Genomic DNA, 23,641 nt, shown 5'->3' on the forward strand with positions numbered 1-23,641 from the left:
ACTGCTGTGCTAGCAATGAGGGAGGCTCCGTGGGCGTGGGACCCTCCCAGCCAGGTGTGGGATATGATCTCCTGGTGTGCCTGTTTGCTTAAAGCACAGTATTGGGGTGGGAGTTACCTGATTTTCCAGGTGTTGTGTGTCTCAGTTCCCCTGGCTAGGAAAAGGGATTCCCTTCCCCCTTGCACTTCCCAGGTGAGGCGATGCCTCGCCCTGCTTCAGCTCTCGCTGGTCGGGCTGCAGCAGCTGATCAGCACCGATTGTCCGGCACTCCCCAGTGAGATGAACCCAGTACCTCAGTTGAAAATGCAGAAATCACCGGTCTTCTGTGTCGCTCGCGCTGGGAGTTGGAGACTGGAGCTGTTCCTATTCAGCCATCTTCAAAATTAATGTGCAAAAATCACAAGCATTCTTATACACCAGTAACAGACAAACACAGAGCCAAATCATGAATGAACTTCCATTCACAATTGCTTCAAAGAGAATAAAATACCTAGGAATCCAACTGACAAGGGATGTAAAGGACCTCTTCAAGGAGAACTACAAACCACTGCTCAGTGAAATAAAAGAGGACACAAACAAATGGAAGAACATAGCATGCTCATGGATAGGAAGAATCAATATCATGAAAATGGCCATACTGCCCAAGGTAATTTATAGATTCAATGCCATCCCCATCAAGCTACCAATGAGTTTCTTCACAGAATTGGAAAAAACTGCTTTAAAGTTCATATGGAACCAAAAAAGAGCCCGCATCTCCAAGACAATCCTAAGTCAAAAGAACAAAGCTGGAGGCATCACGCTACCTGACTTCAAACTATACTACAAGGCTACAGTAACCAAAACAGCATGGTACTGGTACCAAAACAGAGATATAGACCAATGGAACAGAACAGAGTCCTCAGAAATAATACCACACATCTACAGCCATCTGATCTTTGACAAACCTGACAAAAACAAGAAATGGGGAAAGGATTCCCTATTTCATAAATGGTGCTGGGAAAATTGGCTAGCCATAAGTAGAAAGCTGAAACTGGATCCTTTCCTTACTCCTTATACGAAAATTAATTCAAGATGGATTAGAGACTTAAATGTTAGACCTAATATCATAAAAATCCTAGAGGAAAACCTAGGTAGTACCATTCAGACATAGGCATGGGCAAAGACTTCATGTCTAAAACATCAAAAGCAACGGCAGCAAAAGCCAAAATTGACAAATGGGATCTAATTAAACTAAAGAGCTTCTGCACAGCAAAAGAAACTACCATCAGAGTGAACAGGCAACCTACAGAATGGGAGAAAATTTTTGCAATCTACTCATCTGACAAAGGGCTAATATCCAGAACCTACAAAGAACTCAAACAAATTTACGAGAAAAAAACAAACAACCCCATCCAAAAGTGGGCAAAGGATATGAACAGACATTTCTCAAAAGAAGACATTCATACAGCCAACAGACACATGAAAAAATGCTCATCATCACTGGCCATCAGGGAAATGCAAATCAAAACCACAATGAGATACCATCTCACACCAGTCAGAATGGCAATCATTAAAAAGTCAGGAAACAACAGGTGCTGGAGATGATGTGGAGAAATAGGAACACTTTTACACTGTTGGTGGGATTGTAAACTAGTTCAACCATTATGGAAAACAGTATGGCGATTCCTCAAGGATCTAGAACTAGATGTACCATATGACCCAGCCATCCCATTACTGGGTATATACCCAAAGGATTATAAATTATGCTGCTATAAAGACACATGCACACGTATGTTTATTGCGGCACTATTCACAATAGCAAAGACTTGGAATCAACCCAAATGTCCATCAGTGACAGATTGGATTAAGAAAATGTGGCACATTCCACACCATGGAATACTATGCAGCCATAAAAAAGGATGAGTTTGTGTCCTTTGTAGGGACATGGATGCAGCTGGAAACCATCATTCTTAGCAAACTATCACAAGAACAGAAAACCAAACACCGCATGTTCTCACTTATAGGTGGGAACTGAACAATGAGATCACTTGGACTCAGGAAGGGGAACATCACACACCGGGGCCTATCATGGGGAGGGGGAAGGGGGGAGGGATTGCATTGGGAGTTATACCTGATGTAAATGATGAGTTGATGGGTGCTGACGAGTTGATGGGTGCAGCACAGCAACATGGCACAAGTATACATGTGTAACAAACCTGCACGTTATGCACATGTACCCTAGAACTTAAAGTATAATAATAATAAATAAATTTAAAAAAAAAAATCCCAGTGTGATAATTCCAACCTCTCTGCCATACTTGAGTTTGGTCCTGATTCTTGCTCTCTCTCTTCTAATTGCATTATTTGCCTTTCAGGCGACTTGTAATATTTTCTTGATAGTGAATCAGAATGTGTTGGGTTTTAAAAACCTGATATGCATAGGCCTTTAATAATGTCTTGGTAAGGCATGGTCAGGAGAAGAGGCATCCTATAATTCTGTGCTTAGGTATCAGTATTTGAATAAACCTGGACCTTCGGACTGTAAATTTCACAAGTGCTTCTCGTGGTTTTTTTTATTGTTGTTGTTAGTTTGTTTATTTTAATTTTTCCTCCCTAGGCAGAAAAGAATGGCTATAGTGGGCTGGAACTGAGTATTTTTCTCTCTCATATGGAAGTCCAGGACTGGTTGAAGTTGGATATTTCCTTTACCTCAGGTCACTTAGACTCAGACAACACCAGAGTTTATGAGATTCCAATTAACTAGTTTCTCCTGAGGCCAAGTCCTATAATCCCTATTAACAACAGAATGCTCAGGCTTATTTCAAAATGCCTTCACACTGATGGAACAAGAGAATTTTTTCTCCAATATTTACTATAAGATCCAGTTTGGGGTCTTGGGGAGAACAATCATAAAAATGGGGTCCTCGACTGGAATGTTTAGCCCTCAGACTTGTTCACATTGAGACTCCAACAATTCAATGATAATACAGATTTTTTATTTTTTATTTATTTATTTATTTTGCCTTGGCATTGTTTACTTTGTTGTTTCTGTTTATGAGTTTCTGCTCCAGAAAGTCAGCTTATAACTCCCTTATGGGGTTTGTCTCCAATCTTGGAGACAATGTGTTGCCATATGTCGTCACCTCTTTTATGGATCCAGGAACAGTTGTTGCTTTTCAGTCAGTTTGGTGTTTTTCTTGTTGTTAGGACAAAATGGCACCCTCCAACCTCCTTGTCTTCAGAACTGGAAACCAGAAGTCCCAACGTATATTTTGAAATAGCATTCACTTATCTCATGCCTTATTGGTTCTAAACTTTTAATTAAAATTTTATTATAATTTCTTCATTAATACACAAATTATTTAAAAATAAGATTTTCCTTCGAATATGTGGGGATTTTTCTTTAGAAATGTTTTCTAGTAGTGTCTGCCATAGTTGTATTGTGGCAGATATTATCTGTATGACACCTACTTTTTGAAATATGTTGGAATTCTTTTTTTCTAACTTTTATTTTAGGTTCAGTGGGTACATGTACAGGTTTGTTACATCAGTAAATTGTGTGTCATGAGAGTTTGGTGTACAGATTACTTTAATTCTCATGTAATATGCATAGTAACCAATAGGTACTTGATCAGTTCTCACCCTCCCTGTACCTTCCACCCTAAAGTAGGCCTCGGCATCTATGGTTCACTTCTTTGTGTCCATGTGTACTGTTGAGACGTTTTTATGTCCAAATATATCATCAATTTTTGTAATTCTCCCTTGTGTACTTGAGAAAAATGCATGTCTTTTGAATTGTTGGATGTAGAATTTTATATGTGTCTTGTTAATTGTATTATTTAGATCATCTATGTCCTTGCTAATATTTTAACTAGTGACCTATAATAATTGAGAAAAAGGATACATTGAAATGTCCTCTAATTACAATAATCATATTGATTTTTGTTTAATATTTTGCAGCTGTTAAGTTGAATATTTTATAATCATTTTATCTTTCTGGGTGATTTATGTATATCAATATGTAGACACCTGTATCCATAATGATGTTTCTATAAGTCTATTTGGGCTATTATTTATACGGCTGTAAGATTTTCTTTTAATTGTTACATTTCTTATTCCTTTATTATCATCAACACTTCCTCACAATTTAGAATTACCTCTTATAAACAGCATATATTTAGGTTTTTTGGAAAATATTCAAATGGAAATATCTCTAACTTTAAACTAGCAATTTTGTCCCTTTACATTTATTGTATTTTATATAGTCAGATTTTTTTCCACTATCTTGGAATATGATGCCAATTTACTCCCTTCTCAGCTGACTTTTAATATTTTCTTACGCTATTTGAATTGGTATATCTATTTTTATAACAAGGCAAACTGTAGCCTATTGCTATGCTCTGAATATTATGCCCTCCCCCCATTCAATTGTAGGGATATTGGCAATTGATTAGGTCATGAAAGCAGACGCCTCATTAATCGGTTTAGAGTCATTATAAGAGAGGCCCCAAAGAGCTCTTTTTCCCCTTGCAACATATGAGATTACAGTGAGAAGATGACCCTGCCATGATCACAGACTTTTCAGACTCTAAAAGTGTGACAAGTAAATTTCTGTTGTTTATAACATTCCCAGTTTCGTTATATGCTATATTTTGCAATGTTTTCAGTAGAAGTCCCAAACAGACTAAAGCATAAGTTCTGAAGTTCTTTGGTATGCCTTCTTAACTTCTATACTCTCAAATAGTATCTGGATTTTTAATCTAAAGTTTTAAATTTTGGATACTACACCTATTTTCCCTCCTTTTCTATTTTTGGTCTTATTTTTTTTAAAGACAATAACAAAATTACCAAGTATTTTATTCACCTTGTTTTGCAAATCTCACACAATATCATTTATATTTTATTCTTGTTTTATTTAAGTATTTCTTCCAAAATGGATTTCAGTGTGAATCTTTTCATACCAAACTTTTGAGACCTTATATGCTTCAGAATATGTTTTTTTTGTAGTTGAATGACTATTTGGTTAAATACAAAATTATGGATTTCATGTTCTCTTACTTCAATACTGTAAAAGTATTATTAATCTTTTGTACATCCACACTTGCTGTTAAAAAGTAAAATGTTTTCTTTCCTTAAAGATTTCAACATTTTTTCTTGCCACTGATATTCTTATGTTTTACTAAACTTTCTCCATATATGTATGTGTTCTTACTTATGTCTTTCACTGGGTTTTCAATGGGCACTCTCATCCTGAAGTTTTTATATTTTTGTTGAATATTGGGAAATTAACAATTATTTCTTTAAATATTTATCCTCTTTAATTAATTTTTCTCTTTTTAAGGAATTCATTATTAATTTATTGTTAATTTTAATTAAAATCTTTGTATACTTTATACTTTCATATATATGTATGTATTTCCAAATTTTTAAAATAAAATTCTGTTTAATTTTCTAACTCATGCTTTCTTGTTTTTATTCATATATTATTTTAAACTATTGCATATTTTGCACTTCATGTTTTACACTTCTACTTTTTAAATCTTATTTTGAGTTTATTTCACTTTACTAATATTTTTCCTTATATATTTTGTGTATTTATTATATTTACTTTAAATTCCTGTTGTCTTCTAAAACATGATGTCTGCATACCAGTTATTTTCTCTCTCTGTCTCTCTCTTTTGAAGGGCTTTATTTTCCTCAATAATCTTGATATTTTGTCCTGTGTGTTCACATTTACCTAGTTGTGATAGTCACTATAGTAGTGACCACAGGGGAGGACTGCCTACCTTTGCACTCTTACGAATCTCAGTTATTGTAAACCCTGGGAGGTCAGAAAGAGGGGAAGAAGATGAACCTGAAGGTGAAGACCAGCTGCCAGTAAACCATATTGCTCTGTGGTTTGCCAAACATTTTTTTAATCCATGACTTCCTCAGTCCTCTGAATGAGAAACTGCTTTGGGGGAGATTATGATCAATTACTGCAGGGATATTGAGGGAATTACCTGTGGAAGAGAAGCCCCAAGGCTAATAAGCTCTACCTTTTTTACTCAGCTACTCTGTTGAGCAGGACTTTGGGGCTTCTCTAACTTTACGCTGGAGGACACATGGAATGGAAGGCTGAACTGTTATCCCAAATCCTTATATTGAGATAGAAAGCAGTGATTACCAGAGGTTGAGCTGGATCATGTAACTGTATTGAAGGCAATAAAACATAGTATAATAGCTGTGAATTTTTCATACAGACTTTATGTAGCCTGATGACTATAGACCTTGGTGATGACCTTTTTGCAGTGAATCTCCAGGAATTGTTTGAGTTTCTCATACTTGAATATCTAAATTTATTGCAAGACCAGGGAAATTTTCCTCAATTGTTCCCTGAAATATGCTTCCAAGACTTTTTGTTTTCTCCCTCAGGAACACCAATTATTCTTAGGTTTGGCCCTTTGCCATAATCCCATAGATCTTGAAAACTTCATTTATTTTTTTATTCTTCTTTATTTTTGTCTGTTTGGGTGAATTTAAAAGCCCAGTCTTTGAAGTTTGAATTTTTTTCATCTACTTGTTCTAGTCTATTGTTGAAACTTTTCACTGCATTTTGTAATTTCTAAATTTGCCTTTCATTTCCAAAAGTTCTGACTGGTTTATCTTTAAGATATCTATCACTTTATAAAATGTTTCCTTCATATCCTGAATGGTTGTTTTAATTTCTTAATGTAGGCTTTCACCTTTTTCAGGTGTCTCTTTGAGTAGGTTTATAATCAACCTATTGAATTCTTTATTTTGTATTCCAAAGATTTCATCTAGGTTTGGATCAATTGGAGTGCTAGTATAATCTTTTGGGGTATTACAGAACCCTATTTTGTCATACTCACAAAATTGTCTTTCTGTTTGTTTTTCTCTCATTTTGGTAGAGTATTTCTTCTAATTATTCTTTTTTTTATTTTTTATTTTTTTTCGGAGTTTTGCTCTGTCGCCAGGCTAGAGTGCAGTGGCACGATGTCGGCTCACTGCAACCTCCACCTCCTGGGTTCAAGCAATTCTCCTACCTCAGCCTCCGGAGTAGCTGGGATTGCAGGTGCTCGCCACCACGCCCAGCTAATTTTTGTATTTTCAGCGGATGTGGGGCTTCACCATGTTGGCCAGGATGGTTTCAATCTCCTGACCTCATGATCCACATGCCTTGGCTTCCCAAAGTGCTGGGACTACAGGTGAGAGCCACTGTGCCTGGCCTAAATATTCTTATTTATTTTTCATTTGACTGGTTTTTTAACATTTCTTTTCCCCCTCAAGTATGTGACTTTAATGTTTGTAGTTTATTGTAGCTTAATTTGGCTCTTTGTACTTTAATGGGTAAAAATTCTGTATGAATTCCTTCGTTATAGAGAGTCTTTGTATGATGGCTTTCTCTGATGCTAGTTGTAGTAGCAATGTGCTCAGTGTGTAAGCAAGTTCACAGTCTCCTATAGAGTTGGAATGACAGAGGTCTCTTAAAGCTTATCTCATTCCACTCTGGTGTGCATGTTTTTGTTTATTTTTCCTAAGTATTTTAGTTACTTGGTTAAATAGTTCAGGCTTCAGTCCAGTGTGGGAGGTGTACATGTTTAAAAACCAGCTGTGGCTAATCTGAAGATTTAATTTACTCCTTTGAATTTGTTGGGCGGGCAGTGGGGGGGGGTCTCTCTTTCTTTATATGCCCTGTTATTTTTTCATGAAAAAAAAGTCTGCATTTGATAAATCCAACAACTTTTCAGACTTTGTAGTCCAGTTTTCCAGAGGGAGAACTTTTTGCATTCTACATGGCTAGAGAGACTCTGGACCCCTCTCAGGCTTTTCTGGGTATGCCTTCCTCTCTGTGTGCCTTGGCTCATGTGTAATCTTCTATTTGAAAAGGTTTGCTGGTTTCTACTCAAGGCCCTCTCTGTGGCCGGGTAAGGTGGCTCAAGCCTGTAATCCCAGCACTTCGGGAAGCCAAGGTGGGCAGATCACCTGAGGTCAGGAGTTCGAGAACAGCATGGTCAATATGGTGAAACCCCATCTCTTCTAAAAAAATACAAAAAAAAAAAAAAATTAACCAGGCATTGTGACAGATGCTTATAGTCCCAGCTACTTGGGAGGCTGAGGCAGGAGAATGGTATGAACCTGGGAGGCGGAGCTTGCAGTGAGCTGAGATCAAGCCACTGCACTCCAGCCTGGGTGACAGAGCAAGACTCCGTCTCAAAACAAAACAAAACAAAACAAAAACACAAAGCAAAACAAAAAACAAACAAACAAACAAAAAAAACCCTCTCTCGTGTCTGTGATACTGTGACCTCTCTAGCATCATAGTAAATTATGGTACTGGCGTTGCACCTAGTTTTTCTGTGGTAGTGCAGATTCTGATGCACATTTATTGTCTTTGTTCAGAGAGATACCCAACCTACTTCTTCATTTCTATCAGCACTTGAATATAGGCAAGACAGAGGCTAGACCTTTGGCAGTCACCCTAAAGGTAAAAACATTGGACATAGGGAATTCAGATGCTTCCTCCCCACTGCATGACACAGTGTGGGATGGGAGGGTCTCTGGTGAGACAGAATAATGAGAATCATGATGTTTCTTTCCATGTTATATTTATGCTAACTTATTGGTGCAGAAACCTTGTAATTGGTATCTGGAGTTCCCACAAAGGCATTTAGTTTATTTGTTGTTAAACCTGTCTTATGGGAGAATGAGGGTCCTAGGCTTCCTCTTCTGTCATTTGGCTGAAATCACTCCCTTCTACATTTTTCCTTTTTTTTTTTTTTTTTTAGATTTTGTTTGTTTTGTTTTGTTTTTAACGTTTATACTAGCTTCGTGAGGACATGTGCAGCTTACTTTCATGGGTAAATTGCATGTTCCTGAGGTTTGATATACAAATGATTTCACTACCCAGGTAGTTAGCACAGTACTCCATAGGTGGTAGCTTTCAACCCCCACTCTCCTCCCAACCTCCAGCCTCAAGTAGGTCCTGGTGACTATTGTTTCCCTCTTTGCATCCATGTGTACTTAATGTTTAGCACCACTTGTAAGTGAAGGCATGCAGCATTTGTTTTTCTGTTGCTGCATTAATTTGCTTAGGATAATGACCTCCAGTTCAATCCATGTTGCTGCAAATAACATTGTTTTATTTATTATGGCTACATAGTATTTCATAGTATGTATGCACCATATTTTCTTTATCCAGTCCAACCTTGATGGACATCTAGGTCCTATATATTTGCTATTGTGGATATTGCTACAGTGAACATACAAATACATATATCATTTGAGTAGAATGATTCACATTTCTCTGGGTATATACCCAATCATGGGATTGCTGGGTCAAATGCTAGCTCTGTTTTAAGTTCTTTGAGAAATCTCTAAATCATATTTCCCAGTGGAAGAACTAATTTACATACTCAACAGCAGTGTACAAGTGTTCCCTTTTCTCTACACCCTAATGAACATCCATTTTGTTATGGCATGGGTTAGGAAGGAGTCCCTCCTCCTCAATTTTTGGAATAATTTCAGTAGGATTGGTATCTGCTCTTTTTTATACATCTGATAGAAATTGACTGTGAATCTCTCTGGTCCAGTTTTTATTTTAGATTGTAGAATTTTTATTAATAATTTAATGTTTGCCATGTTATTGGTCTATTTAGGATTTCTCCTGGTTTAATGTTGCGAGGTTGTGTATTTCCAGGAATCTATCCTTTTTTTTTTTTTTTAAGTTTTCTAGTTTGTATGAGAAGAGGTGCTCCTAATAGTCTCTGAGGCTTTTTTGGTTTTCTCTGGGGTTGGTGTCCTTGGTTATTTCCTATTGTGTTTATTTGGATCTTCCCTCTTTTTTTTTTTTTTTTAATTAATCTAGCTAGTTGTCTATCAGTCTTATTTAATATTTCAGGGCCAGGCGCGTTGGCTCATGCCTGTAATCTCAGCACTTTGGGAGGCCGAGGCAGGCAGATCACAAAGTCAGAAGTTTGAGACCAGCCTGATCAATATGGTGAAACCCCATCTCTACTAAAAATACAAAAACTAGATGGGCGTGGTGGCACACGTCTATACTCCCAGCTACTCAGGAGGCTGAGGCAGGAGAATTGCTTGAACCCAGGAGGCGGAGCTTACGGTGAGCCGAGATCACGCCACTGCACTCCAGCCTGGGTAACAGAGCAAAACTCCGTCTCAAAAAAAAAGAAAAAAGGATTTCAATTTATTTCTGGTTTAATGTTGGGAGGTTGTATATTTCCAGGAATCCATCTGGTTTTTTTGTTTGTTTGTTTGTTTGTTTTGGTTTTCTAGTTTGTGTGAAAAGAGGTGCCCATAATAGTCTCTGAAATGATTACGACTGAACAATTTTCATTACTATTCCCTGACACAAAGACTGTATGTACTTCTGTCTGTGCAAGCTGTCAGAGGTGACTCCTCTCAGATGAGGAAATAGATTATTCATGGTCTTGTAGGCCATTGGAAAGACTTGATATTGCTATAAGGCACATGGAAAGACACTGAGTGGCAGCATGATCTATTTCTTTTTAAATTATTTTGAAAGGATTTCTCTAGCTACTGTTTTGAGAAGATTCCATTAGGCAGACTTGTACAGAACTAGAAAGATGTATCAAGAGGCTACTGCAGTTATTGAAGCAAGACGTGGTGGCGCAAACCACTGGGAATACAGAAGGTGATAAGAAGGGGTCTCTTAGTCAGTTTAGAATGGCAGAATAACAAAGATTGGTAACTGAAGAACAGAACTTTATTTCTCACATTTCTGAAGGCTGGGAAGTCTGAGATCAGGGTGCCGGCATAACTGAGTTCTGATGAGCGCCTCTTTCTGCTTTGGAGATGGCTATCTTCTCACTGTGTCCTCATATGGCATAGAGAGAGGGCGAGAATCTCTCATTTCTCTTATTATTAGGGTGCTCTAGTCTTGTGACCAAGTACCCTAAAAGGCCCCATCTCCAATTATCATCACACTGGAGATTTATGTTTCAACATAAAAATTTGGGGGGGGGTGGGGAACACAAACCTGCCATTCAGAAGCGGGTAATATTTTAAAGTAGGGCTAAAGGAATAGCTTAAGGATGTAGATGTGAGCTTTAAGAGAAAGGATGAATCAATAAATTTTGTTAAAAGAAAATTGGAAATTAAAACATCTACAACTACTACATCTCACATTGATACAGTCACTTCTGTTGGTCATAAAATTCCTCTTTGCCTCCACAAAGTTCAATATTTTAGCTGGCTCCTGGAAATGCTACCTTTGCAAATGTACTACCGCGCACCCTCCCAGTGAGCCTATGCTATTCACATGGAAATAAAGAATAGCTCACCATCGTGGCCATCTGAGAACAGTGTCTGGCTTCCTATAAATCAGTTAATGATATTAATTTAGAAATAACAACCCTGATTATACTCCTCTAACAATCGAATGTTTTAACCAAGTTAGAAAATCATGCTTTACTAGTGTAGTGATAATACTGTTACAGGATATTAGACCTTTGTCAGATGGGTAGATTGCAAAAATGCACAAGAAAAAAAATTAAAAACCCATCAAAATGTGAGCAAAGAATATGAATAGACACTTCTCAAAAGAAAACATTTATGTGGCCAACAAACAAACAAACAAGCTCAACATCACTGATCATTAGAGAAATGCACATCAAAACCACAATGAGGTACCATCTCACACCAGTCAGAATGGTGATTATTAAAAAGTCAAGAAACAAGAGATGCTTGTGAGACTGTGGAGAAATAGGAACGCTTTTACACTGTTGATGGAAAAGTAAATTATTTCAATCATTGTGGGAGACAGTATGACAATTCCTCAAGGATCTAGAACCAGAAATACCATTTGACCCAGCAATCCCATTACTGAGTATATACCCAAAGGAATATAAATCATTCTACTGTAAAGACACATGCATAGGTATGTTTATTACAACACTATTTACAATAGCAAAGTCATGGAACCGAACCAAATGCCCATCAATGTCAGACTGGATAAAGAAAATGTGGTACTTATACACCATGGAATACCACACAGCCATAAAAAGGAATGAGATCATGTCCTTTGCAGGGACATGGATGAAGCAGGAGGCCATCATCCTCAGCAAACTAACACAGGAACAGAAAACCAAACACCGAAATGTTCTCACTTGTAAGTGGGAGCTGCCAGTGAGAACACATGGACACAGTGAGGGGAGCAACACATACCAGGGCCTGTTGGGAGTTGGGGGGCGAGGGGAGAGAACTGAGAGGATGAGTCAATAGTTGCAGCAAACCACCATGGAACACATATACCTATGTAACAAACCTGCATTTTCTGCACATGTATCCTGGAACTTAAAGTAAAATAAAAAAATAAATAAATAATAAAAACAAGTAAAGAAAATGTGGCTTATATACACCTTGGAATACTACTCAGTCATCAAAAGGAATGAAATAACGTCTTTGGCAGCAACTTGGACGGAACTGGAGATCATTATTCTAAGAGAAGTAACTCAGGAAAGGGAAACTAAATATTGTACATTCTCACTTATAAGAAAGAGCTAAACTATGAGGATGCAATGGCACAACAGCGGTATAATGGACTCTGGGGCCTCGGGGGAACTGTTGGAAGGGGAGTGAGGGTGAGACTACATGTGTGGTACAGTGTACATTGCTTGGGTGACAGGTGCACTAAAATCTCATAAATCACCACTAAAGAACCTCTCCATGTAACCCAAACCACCTATACCCCCAGAAACTCTTGAAAAAAAAAATCACTAAAAAAAAGTTATAGGGCTGACAAGTTCCAATTTGTATAGGAAAAAGGATGAGTATGCTTTTTATGATAAAAATGTTTTTAAGTAAAGAAAAAAGCTATTTTAATTCCATGTACTTATAAACATTATATAGTTCTTTGATTAATCAATTTTCTCTTTTTCTTTCTGCTGTTTTTTAGTTCTTCTTGACAGTCCTGTCATTCAGCTATGTTGCTAAAGCACTAAGTGGAATTTTTATGAAAATATCCACCACTCAAATAGAAAGGAGATTTGAAATATCCTCTTCTCTTGCTGGTTTAATTGATGGAAGCTTCGAAATAGGTAGCTTTTTTATTTTTCTATTTTAATAACCATGTCTGCATATGCTAAAAAAAAAAAAAAAAACTGTTTTTAACACTTGGCTCTCAGCCAAGTGTAAATTTGTCCCTCATGAGCAATTTGGCAATATCTGAAGACATTTTTAGTTGCCATAAATAAGCTGAGGAAGGGAGGATGCTACTGGTACCTAGGGGTAGAGGCCAGGGATGCTGCTAAACATTGTGTAACACACAGGACAGACTTACCAACAAAGAACAATCCTTCCCAAAATGTCTATAGTGATGATGTTGAAAAACTGTAATCCTACACAAACTCATTGTTTGCAAATTAATGCCTTGTGAAGCTTTACCTCTCTTGTCTCAAGGTGTCCCAGTGTGAAGAAAGGCTGAGGGAGAATTATAATTCTTATGGTTTTAGGAGGGAGGGACTGTAAAGGAGCAACCTACACTAGATTCTACTGTTTAATGGGGTACACAATCGAGGGGTTAAAGTCTTTTTTGGGGGAACATTGAAGATACTGCTTTGTTGCTTTCACTTTAATTTGTATTTCTGCAACAATTGAAATTTTTTAATGTATTGCTAGCTCATAGTCTCTGTTACTTTTCCCTCTTCTTTTTACTTTCTAATTATTTAGAAGGACCTCCAAATCGTCTATTATATAAACTGCAAATATTTTATACAATTTTTGTTTCCAACTTAACTGTATTTGCAATATGCTTAATTAAATAATACTTAAAAAGTAATTGTCAAAGGAAGACATCTCTTTAAATCAATTCAAAATATTTGTGATCCCAAGATATTACACTCTACACGTCCTTCACTCTTTCACCTCTCAGGCTCAATGAAATCATCAAGGATTTTAGAATTAGAATGTTGTTAGTTTTAAAGTTTAATTCACTGAATGTCTCCTTTTGTTAAGAAATTGATCTTTCATATTTTATTAAACTTTACAGCTGTTTAACAGCAGTTATTTGAACATCATTATCAGTTTGGTTTCTTTGCTTACCTCTGTTTCTTGAATCTTGTGACTTCAAATCTCATCTTTAGTCTTTCTGGAATATATCTTCATGTATAGATGACCTTCTGTATGCACAGAAGGATGTGTACCACATCCATGGATTCAACCAACTGTGGATGCAAGATATATTCAAAAAATATAAAAATGAAAAAGTAGCAATACAATTGTAAAAATAATACAAATAAAAGCAACACAGAATAACAACTGTTTACATAGTATTTACGTTGTATTAAGTATTAGACATTATCTAGATATGATATAAAGTACACAAGAGGGTATGGATAGGTTATATGCAATATTACACCTTTTTACTTAAGGGACTTGAACATCCGCAAATCTTGGTATCTACAGAGCATCCTAGAAGCAATAACCCATGGACATTAAGGGATGACTGTAATTATGTTTTTAGGAAGAATTTAAAATATAGCATATTTTCCAAGCCATTGCCTTTTGGAAAATGTGTGTATTTGACTATCATATTTAAGTGATAATTTGTCTGGATATGGAATTAAGCATTCAAAATTCCTTTTTCTCAAAAACTTTCATCTGAAAACTTAAGTCTTCCTCTAACACAGGGAATTTTTTTTTTTTTTTTTTAGACGAAATCTCGCTCTGTCTCCCAGGCTGGAGTGCAGTGGTGCAATCTCGGCTCACTGCAAGCTCGGCCTCCTGGATGCAGCCATTCTCCTGCCTCAGCTTCCTGAGTAGCTGGGTCTACAGGCGCCCGCCGCCACACCCGGCTAATTTTTTTTGTTTTGTTTTGTTTTTGTATTTTTAGTAGTGACGTGGTTTCACCGTGGTCTCGACCTCCTGACCTCGTGATCCACCCGCCTCGGTGTCCCAATATTTTCTTTCCTTTCTTTTTTTTGTGGGGAGAGGGGGAAAAACAGTTTTTCGCTCTTGCTACCCAGGCTGCAGTGAAATGGCATGATCTCGGCTCACTGTAACCTCGGCCTCCGGGGTTCAAGACATTCTCCTGCTTCAGTCTCCCTGTTTTGTTTCTTTACTACTATTATTAATAACGCAAAGACTAAATATCAATAAAGGCCAAAACGAGCGAAGAAAGCGGCAGCCTTTTTATTTGCAAATATGCACGCACTCTCGCTGGTCCGCGGGAAAGGGGCCAGAGAAGTTGGCCCGCCTCTGCCAGCAGCAGACTTTCATGTTTTGGCACTGGAAGGTGGAGGGCAGTGGGCGGGATAGGGGCGTGACAGGGGCGTCTCCGTAGGCGTGACCGGGTAAGTTTCGATTTCCCCGGATTGACGTCACCTTGCGCATGGTCAGTTGATCTGCATTTTCCCGGGCGCCCGCTACATTTTCCTGGGCGCGGGTAAGTTGGTGATGAAGAACCCGGAAGCAACAGGGACTGTGCCTTCTTGTTCACCTTCCTCCATCTTGTCCCTTCTCCCTCACCCAAACATCCCAAGTAGCTGGGATTAGCGTGGCTACTTTTGTATTTTTAGTAGAGACAGGGTTTCACCATGTTGTCCAGGGTGGTTTCGAACTCCTGACCTCAGGTTATCCACCCACCTTGGCCTCCAAAAGTGGGATTCCAGGCATTAGTCATCTCACCCGGTCAGCCAGTTTATTTTTTGTTTTCTATTTTTTTTTCTATTTTATTCTGTAACATATATGATATAAATAATATCTTTCCTGGCTATTTTTGCTTGTAATTTTTTTTCTTCTAAATTTCTATCTATTTTCCTTATGTTTCATCGATCTTCTCTGATGCCATCTCATATCAAGTTCTAATATGTAAATTTTTAATAGTATTTTAAATTTATAACAATACTTTATCATTCTTTTATTACTTTTAGTCTGCCATTCTGATTTTATGGATGCAACACTACTTTGCACCTCTAAATATGCTAACAGGATTTTTTAAAAAAGTTTTTACTGTTTTTAGTTTAATCTTGTTTAAGTACTTATTCTTACGTTGCCTTATCTGCTGGTCTGTTTTGATGCTCTTCTTTCATACTATTATTTTCCATCAATGTTCAACAATCATTGTTGTCTGTTAATTGTTATGTATCAGACTACAGATAAATCTGAATTGATCTGCTCTGATTTCTCTTCTTCCAATTTTTAATCTAAATAATTTATACTTAAGATTAAATCTCAAATGACGTCTCCTCCAGGAAATTTTCACAAAGCCCCTAATTTAAGCTATTTCCGTAACCTAATAGCACTTCTATTCGTCTGTTTTATTTTATTACTTATGTGTTTCTAGAGAACAGGTACTATGGTTTATCCTTTTTTTATATTTCTGTCTCTGAGCACCGTGGTAGGTATATAGTATGAATTTAAAGAATGCTGGAAATAAATTTTAATAATGCATGAACGATGATCAAAAGATTTCTCAGATTAGGAAGATATTTTTTCCATCCCAATGCAATGCAGTAAACTCCAAACTTTCAATAACAGTTTGCTTCTCTCATATTGCCAAATTACCTAAGTGTTTTGTTTGCATATAAAACGTATTCTGCTTATCATTAGTACTATACAAATTTCAATTCGTGTCTTAATGCGAGAGAGTTCATCTTCACAAATTTCATGGTCTTTGAGGGAAGATATGATGTCTTGGGCTTTATTTGCACTCATTCTGGGGCATTCAGTTCTACCAGATACAAAATTGAACTAAGTCATGTCAACATAATTTTGTTCTCTTTCTAGGAAATTTGCTTGTGATTGTATTTGTAAGTTACTTTGGATCTAAACTACACAGACCGAAGTTAATTGGAATTGGTTGTTTCCTTATGGGAACTGGAAGTATTTTGATGGCTTTACCACATTTCTTCATGGGATAGTAAGTGTTAAACAGCACTGAGCCATTTATTATCAGCAACTTATAAATTAGCAGTAGAATTTTATTTTTATCCTTTAGTCAGTTATCTTTTGAGAGTATTCACTAAATATGTCTAGAAATGGAGAATATTTCCTTTGTATGATGCTTAATGTATTGCTTTATTCATCATGGCTTTCATAGACTTTGAAATAAGAATAATATTACATAAGGTGTACAGTTTCAAATGAAACAAATAAGCTATTTATTACTTTTTAGTATAACACGTGTACTTCATGTCTTTGCCTGTAAGATTTTAATAATACTCGGTAAGACTTCACAGCTTCACCCTGTGCATATAGATTTTCCCAACAGCATTTCACCGAAGTTGTTCTTTCTAAGGTAACTGCGTAGCTATGATTAGAGTAAGGTGTTCATAAGAGAAAATTGGAAATAGCAAAAAAATAAGACAGAAGCTTATTTTTTACATAAAAGTTAATGTAGCTAGTCGAAGGATGATATCTTTTCATCATAGTGCTATGCGTTGCGTGGCCTTGGCCTCATGGTACAAATTGTGGCAATGTATTTTCTGGCAGCAGGATAGAAGAAGGGAAGAAAAACAAGGATAATAAAGAATGCACACAGACTGAGGCTTAAGGAGCATTTTCAGAAGCAAAACGTTTCCATTGGCTTCACATTTACCAGAAATTAGTTACATTTTACACATAGATATATAGATGTTGGGGGGAAAAAAGACTTTATTCCAGGACGCAATGTTTCCAGCTAAAAATCCCAACTTGTGTTACTATGGAAGGAGAGAGAAAAGGATACCAAGAGACAATGAGCAGTCCCTGTGAGAGACGCCATTTACTTACTCATTGCCATATCCAGCAATCATGCCTTTTGGTCATCATATTAATTCTGTTCTTTTGCTACGTTTGACCCTTATAAGAACTTTCTTCTTAATGGTACTACTCTAGTACTCATCATATTCCATAATCTTGATTCATTTTTCTACCTTTGTGGCCTCTTCATCATGTCCGTCCTTTTCCTCTACTTCTGATGCCATAATTTCAGTGTCCCATAATTCCCTCTAATCTTCTTACTATCTTATTCTTCGTGATTTTTATGGAGAACATGCCTCAGATGTAACCACCACAGCTTCATCGTCCACTTCTCCCCACATTTGAGTACCACATTCTAGGCTTACAGTTTTCTAAATGTGCCATAGTACGTCATCTCTTTGCACCTGTTGTTTCTACAGCCTTGAATACTTTTCTTCCTTCGTCTACCAGTTAAACTTCTATCCATCTTCAGTATTCATTTTATCTGTCACTCACATTGCGAAATCTTCTTTGATCTACCCACCACCTCCAAGCAAAGCTGATCATCTCTTTTGTGTGTGTATATGTGACAACTAGGGACCTTGCACATTAAACTTACTGTGTCTTTGATCATATGCTTTTATCTCAGAGAGTGTGAAATCTCTAAAGTACGAAAACTGAGCTTTAGTTCACTGAAGCTGAACATAATACCTGGCACACTATATGCTGCCCTCAGAGCTCACAGGGCTCCTTAGTGCTTTTGGATATCAGCATCTGTCCCTAATTCAGCACCATCTCTTTTGTTGTTATTAACTTCTTCCTCATAAAGTTAAAGTAGGTTAGAAAGTTTTAATTGACTTTTGAAGAGTCAAGCATTAGTGTGTGTGTGTGTCCATGAAAGAAAATCAGACGGACTTACTGTTTGACGATAACTCAAAGGGATATGTAGATATAGTTAACAGATTTGAAAAAACAGGTGAAACAGGATATTTTACATCTTGACCAGAGTATAAGCACTCCTAGGATTATAGAAAAGTGATAACCCACTTTATCCATGGTGTGTTGAATTATCTTTCTTGGTGAATGCTCCCATTCCCCCACCCCCATCACATCTTCTGACTTACATGCTGGGAAATTGACAAAGAGAAGTATGGTAATTCGAAGACAGTGTCATTAAAGGGGAAATTTTTTCTGCATTTTTGGGAAAGGTGAAAATATTATATTCTGCAGATAAGCAAAATGTTCAATCCAGTGTTACTCTTATAGTTACAGGTATTCTAAAGAAACCAATATTGATCCATCAGAAAATTCAACATCAAACTTACCAAACTGTTTAAGTAATCAAATGCTATCACTCAATAGAACACCACCTGAGATACTAGGAAGAGGTAAGAATTAATACTGACAGTTAAAAAGTATAAAATTTATATAATTAATTACGTCTAAAAATGTGATTTTTTAGCAAAATTGATTTAAGAACAAATAGGAAAAATATTTAACCCTTACATACAGACAAAATCATACTGTTAATATACACAGTTGACCCATGAACCACGCAGATTGTAGCTGCATCTGTTCACTTATATGTGGCTTTCGTCCAACCAAAAAGAAGGAGAAACTCGCCCATATGGAGATCTTACTTCTATAGGTAGTTTCCACAGGGCCAACCAGAGAAATTAAGTATGCATGAATTTGGGTACACATGAGTTGTCCTGGAACAAACATCCTACTATATATGTCAAGGGATGACTGTAATATATATGAAGGATATTTATAAGTAGATGAGAAAAGAGAACAAATTTAGTAGGTAACTGGCAACAAACATGCACATTTACAATTTAAAAAGCAGGAAGTGGAAGAAATATGTGAGTAATGTAACTTTGCTCTTCATAAAAAATGCAAAATATTATAGCATTTGAAGATTTTGTGCCTGTTATAACACAAATAATAAATTACAATTATAACCCAAAAGTTTAATGAAAAGAAATGGAAAAATGGAAAGGAGGAAATATAAAATTTCACATTTTATATACTTCTGGAAGTGTGTAAATTTGTAACTTTTTTGGGAGATTAATTTTCAATATATATTAAAGAACAAAAATATACTTACCTACTTTCTTGATAAATCTTAAGAAAATAATCAGGAATGTGCACAAGGACTTATTTATAATTATAGCCATGACATCTGTGTTTAACAGAATAAAAAAATGGAAATATTTTGAAACTAAAAAAGAAGAGATTGTTTAAACAAATTAGGAAACTGTTATTCAACACACTGCTATACAGTTATTAACATTTTCACATGGAAGAAATCTTAACAACATGGGGAAATTGTGATAATATAGTGATAATTATGTATGCAGCTTGAAAAAAACCTAGATATTTAATTATATATTGTACACAATGAATATTACACATATTTTGTGCACGAGAAATGTAGAAGAGCTAGAATAACATTTGAAATGATCTTCTGTGTTTAGTGTGATTATAAATATTTTTTGCATGTTTTCTTTGTGCCCTTCCTTATTTTCAAACTTTGCAAAGTGAATATGAATCACTTGTAATTAGGGAAAAAAATAGAATAGCAAAGGGTTTAAAGTAGTTAAATTTCTAATAGGAATGTTAAAAATAATGTTTAAAATAAAACACTCTCTTGTCTCGATAGGTTGTGTGAAGGAATCTGGGTCACACATGTGGATCTATGTCTTCCTGGGTAATGTGCTTCGTGGCATAGGAGAATCCCCCATAGTACCATTGGGGATTTCTTACATTGATGATTTTGCAAAAGAAGGACATTCTTCCTTGTACATAGGTAATAAACAGAAAATATTAAATTGCATGGTTAATCCCTAGGTCTACCTTTGAAATAATAGTGTCATTAATTTTATTCTTTATTAGAAAAATATTTGGAGAAATGTATTGTGTAATATTACTTTTTAAAACATGTTGAATAAAGACCAAGTGTTTGTGGTATCTGATTAAATTGTTTTGTAATACCTGCAGGTACTGTGAATGCAATGGGAATGATTGGTCTAGTTTTTGGCTTTATGCTGGGATCTCTGTTTGCTAAAATGTATGTGGATATCGGATATGTGGATCTGAGTAAGTACAATCGGAACAAGGTACCATGATAGTGCCTTTTAAGTGCAGGACACCATTCTTCCAAATAATTAAATTTACTTTTTCAGTAATGCTTTGCTTGCTATTTCTCAAAAGTTACAAGTAGGAAATAAATGCATTCATAATCAGAATAGAAATGAAATTCAGCTCCTTTTTATACTTTGCTTATAAAACTACATGTAAAAAGAGATTTTTAACAAACTTATTTTAGGTTACTTAAAATGTCCCTCTCTGAAAAGGGACTACCAAGTCCAGTACATTTTATTTTTCAGTTGATGGTGACTTGGTTGATGTGTAGGACTCCGAGTTTGCTTTGCTAACATCTCCTTGTGGCTGCTTCATTGGCTTATGGCGGGGTTGGTTTAAGAGACACTACAGTGCATTTTGGTTATGGTCATTTTTCCTGGTGTTTGCTGAGGACTTGGCACATGGCAACATTTAATGAGTGCTTGTAGAACAAATGAATGAAGGATAGGACATGTAAATAAAATTTATGACTTTTCTCTTCACTCCCTTCACTCTCTTTCTCCTCTCATAGAAGAATGACAGGCCATGTTATAACATCTGCCTCAACTTCATGCCCTCCTTCCTACAGATGTACCTGTACTATATCAACATTTATCTTGTTTTACCCATACTTATGAAAAAGTATTTCTCTTTAGCTAATATTAATCGATCCAACTGGGGTTTAGATTTCATCTTTCTGCCTCTTCTTCATCTGCACCCTCTCTTTTCCTCAGCAAACCCTCTCAAGTCTCTCCCATCTATTTACATATATACATTTTTTTATATCCCCAAATGACTTTCCAGTTGATTAACTGTTTCTCAATTCATCTTCAAAGCCAAGTACCTAGAAAAACATCATCTAAGTGCCTCATCATCTCATCTCCCATGTACTTCTCATCTAATATAATCTGGCTCTACCACTAATGAAACACAAAAAAGTTCTATGTAATTTACTAATTATAATGGATATCTTTCTGTAATTTGTTAAAATATATATTTCTACTATTTATTCATTTTTTTCTTAGATTTTTTTGAAAAATAGCTACCTAAAACCCTGTCAAATGCTGGTCTCATCATCTTATTTCCAAACCCACTTTGTTCCCTATATGCCCTCTCTTGCTGAGTATCTGTACCTTAATTCAATGACTGACTGAATTTCTGTGCCCTGTAATCCCACACTCTCCTTTATTTAAAATTGGAAAAACTTTTCTCTCTTTTATTTTCATAGTTCTTAAAGTCTCTTTCAACATGTGGCTTTTCTCCCATAACTCTTACTTAATCATTTTCCATTGGTCTCAAATTCGGTGCCCCTATTAATGAGCAAGAGCATGTCTTTATTGTAGCCCTTCTCACAACAATCTGTAAATATGTGTGTACTTACCCACCATCTCTTTGAGAATGACATGACAGAATGGTGTCTGTCTTAACAAATAGTAACTGATTAGTGTTTGTGAATAAACGAATATGATTTTCTATCTCACCAGGACTTAAATAAATCACTCCAGTGAGACCAAAGGATTCATTCTGAGAGGAATAGACATCACAGTAGGCCAACCAATTTGAAAGTGCTTTCTAATATAAAATAAAAGCAATTACTTGATGATGATTTATGTCTTCCATTTTAGAAATGTGATTTAATGTAGCTACACATTATGTATACTATATTTAGTCATTTGATTCCAGTTTCATAATCGCTTTTATCACTGAGTACAAAATAAGTGGTGAAGGGCTTTAGGTCTTTAGGATAGTAGTTTTGCAGTCTCTCTACTGTATTCAGAAATAATTACAGCATTTTACAATTCATGGTTATTCAATTTCTACTCCTAACTGTTCAAATATTATCACATCTTCTCTACTCAGTTGAGAAGCATGAAGTGAACTTATTGTAAAGTATACTTTGGCAAACTTCAATTGCTACACAAGCCAAAGAGATAACACAACAAGTAAAGAGGGTCAAAGATCGGAAAATAGGGTTTGATGGTTAGAATGGGAAGGGTTTTGTTGGTAAACTGTTCTCGCCACACACCCAAAAGCTCGGGTGCTGCCCAGCTCTGGCCTGTCCTTTTTATGTGAAATTTTGAACCCAACATTGAAAAGACCTTCTGGTTGGTTTTCTAGAATATCCAGAAACTAAGATTTTTTTCATTTTTGTAGAATTTTCCGACTTTTAAGATGGTATGTTACCAAGGGAAACACCGTCAGACAATATCTAGCTAGGTTATGTTCTTTAGTTCCTATATAAAGACCAGTGAAAGAACCAAAAAAAGTCCTCAAAATTACATTTCTGATAGGTAATAAATAAATACTTAGCATGTATATGGAGTTACTGATTTAACAAATCATTTCCTGACTTCAGTCTGTGTCGTTGATTATAAAACAATATGATCACATAAATCAGTTTTAAAGACAGATTCATCTATACTGGAAAATAATTTATTTCTAAATAGTTTTAAATCAAGTCAATATTTTCTTATGTCAATGAGTTTCCTTATAGATCGGAGTAATGGCATCATTTAATTGTGCTTCAAAGTTCTATGGTGTGTGTTTTTCCATGTGTGTGTTTTCTCAATTCTTATTGTTTTATTGTGGTAAGAACAACTGAAATAAAATTTACCTTCTTAACAGATTTTTAAAAGTACAGTCGACCTTTGAACAGCATAGGTTTGAACTGTGCAGACCACTTATACATAGACCTTTCAATAAATGTATTGGAAACATTTTTTGAGATTTGCGACAATATGAAGAAACCTGCAGATAAACAACACAGCTTAGAAATTAGAAAATGTTAAGATACAGATATATCATGAATAAATAAAATATATATAGATGCTAAACT

The 23,641-nt window shown here is 36.0% G+C and overlaps 1 protein-coding gene across 2 annotated transcripts in view; it reads left to right on the forward strand.

The window, feature by feature from the left end:
* The window catches only part of LOC126930507 (solute carrier organic anion transporter family member 1B3), a 409,969-nt gene that overhangs the window by 169,042 nt on the left and 217,286 nt on the right, over positions 1-23,641 (forward strand). Inside the window, exons 6-7 of one of the 2 annotated variants that reach the window (XM_050747602.1) lie at positions 20,345-20,491; positions 20,683-20,781. The exons of the other annotated variant lie outside the window; for it this stretch is intronic. Of the exons in view, the coding sequence (XP_050603559.1) occupies positions 20,345-20,491; positions 20,683-20,781 (246 nt within the window). The remainder of the gene's footprint in view (positions 1-20,344; positions 20,492-20,682; positions 20,782-23,641) is intronic. 2 annotated transcript variants of the gene reach the window in all.

The sequence above is a fragment of the Macaca thibetana genome, chromosome 11 (genome assembly GCF_024542745.1).
Source record: "Macaca thibetana thibetana isolate TM-01 chromosome 11, ASM2454274v1, whole genome shotgun sequence".
In the NCBI taxonomy this organism is placed as follows: Eukaryota; Metazoa; Chordata; class Mammalia; order Primates; family Cercopithecidae; genus Macaca; species Macaca thibetana.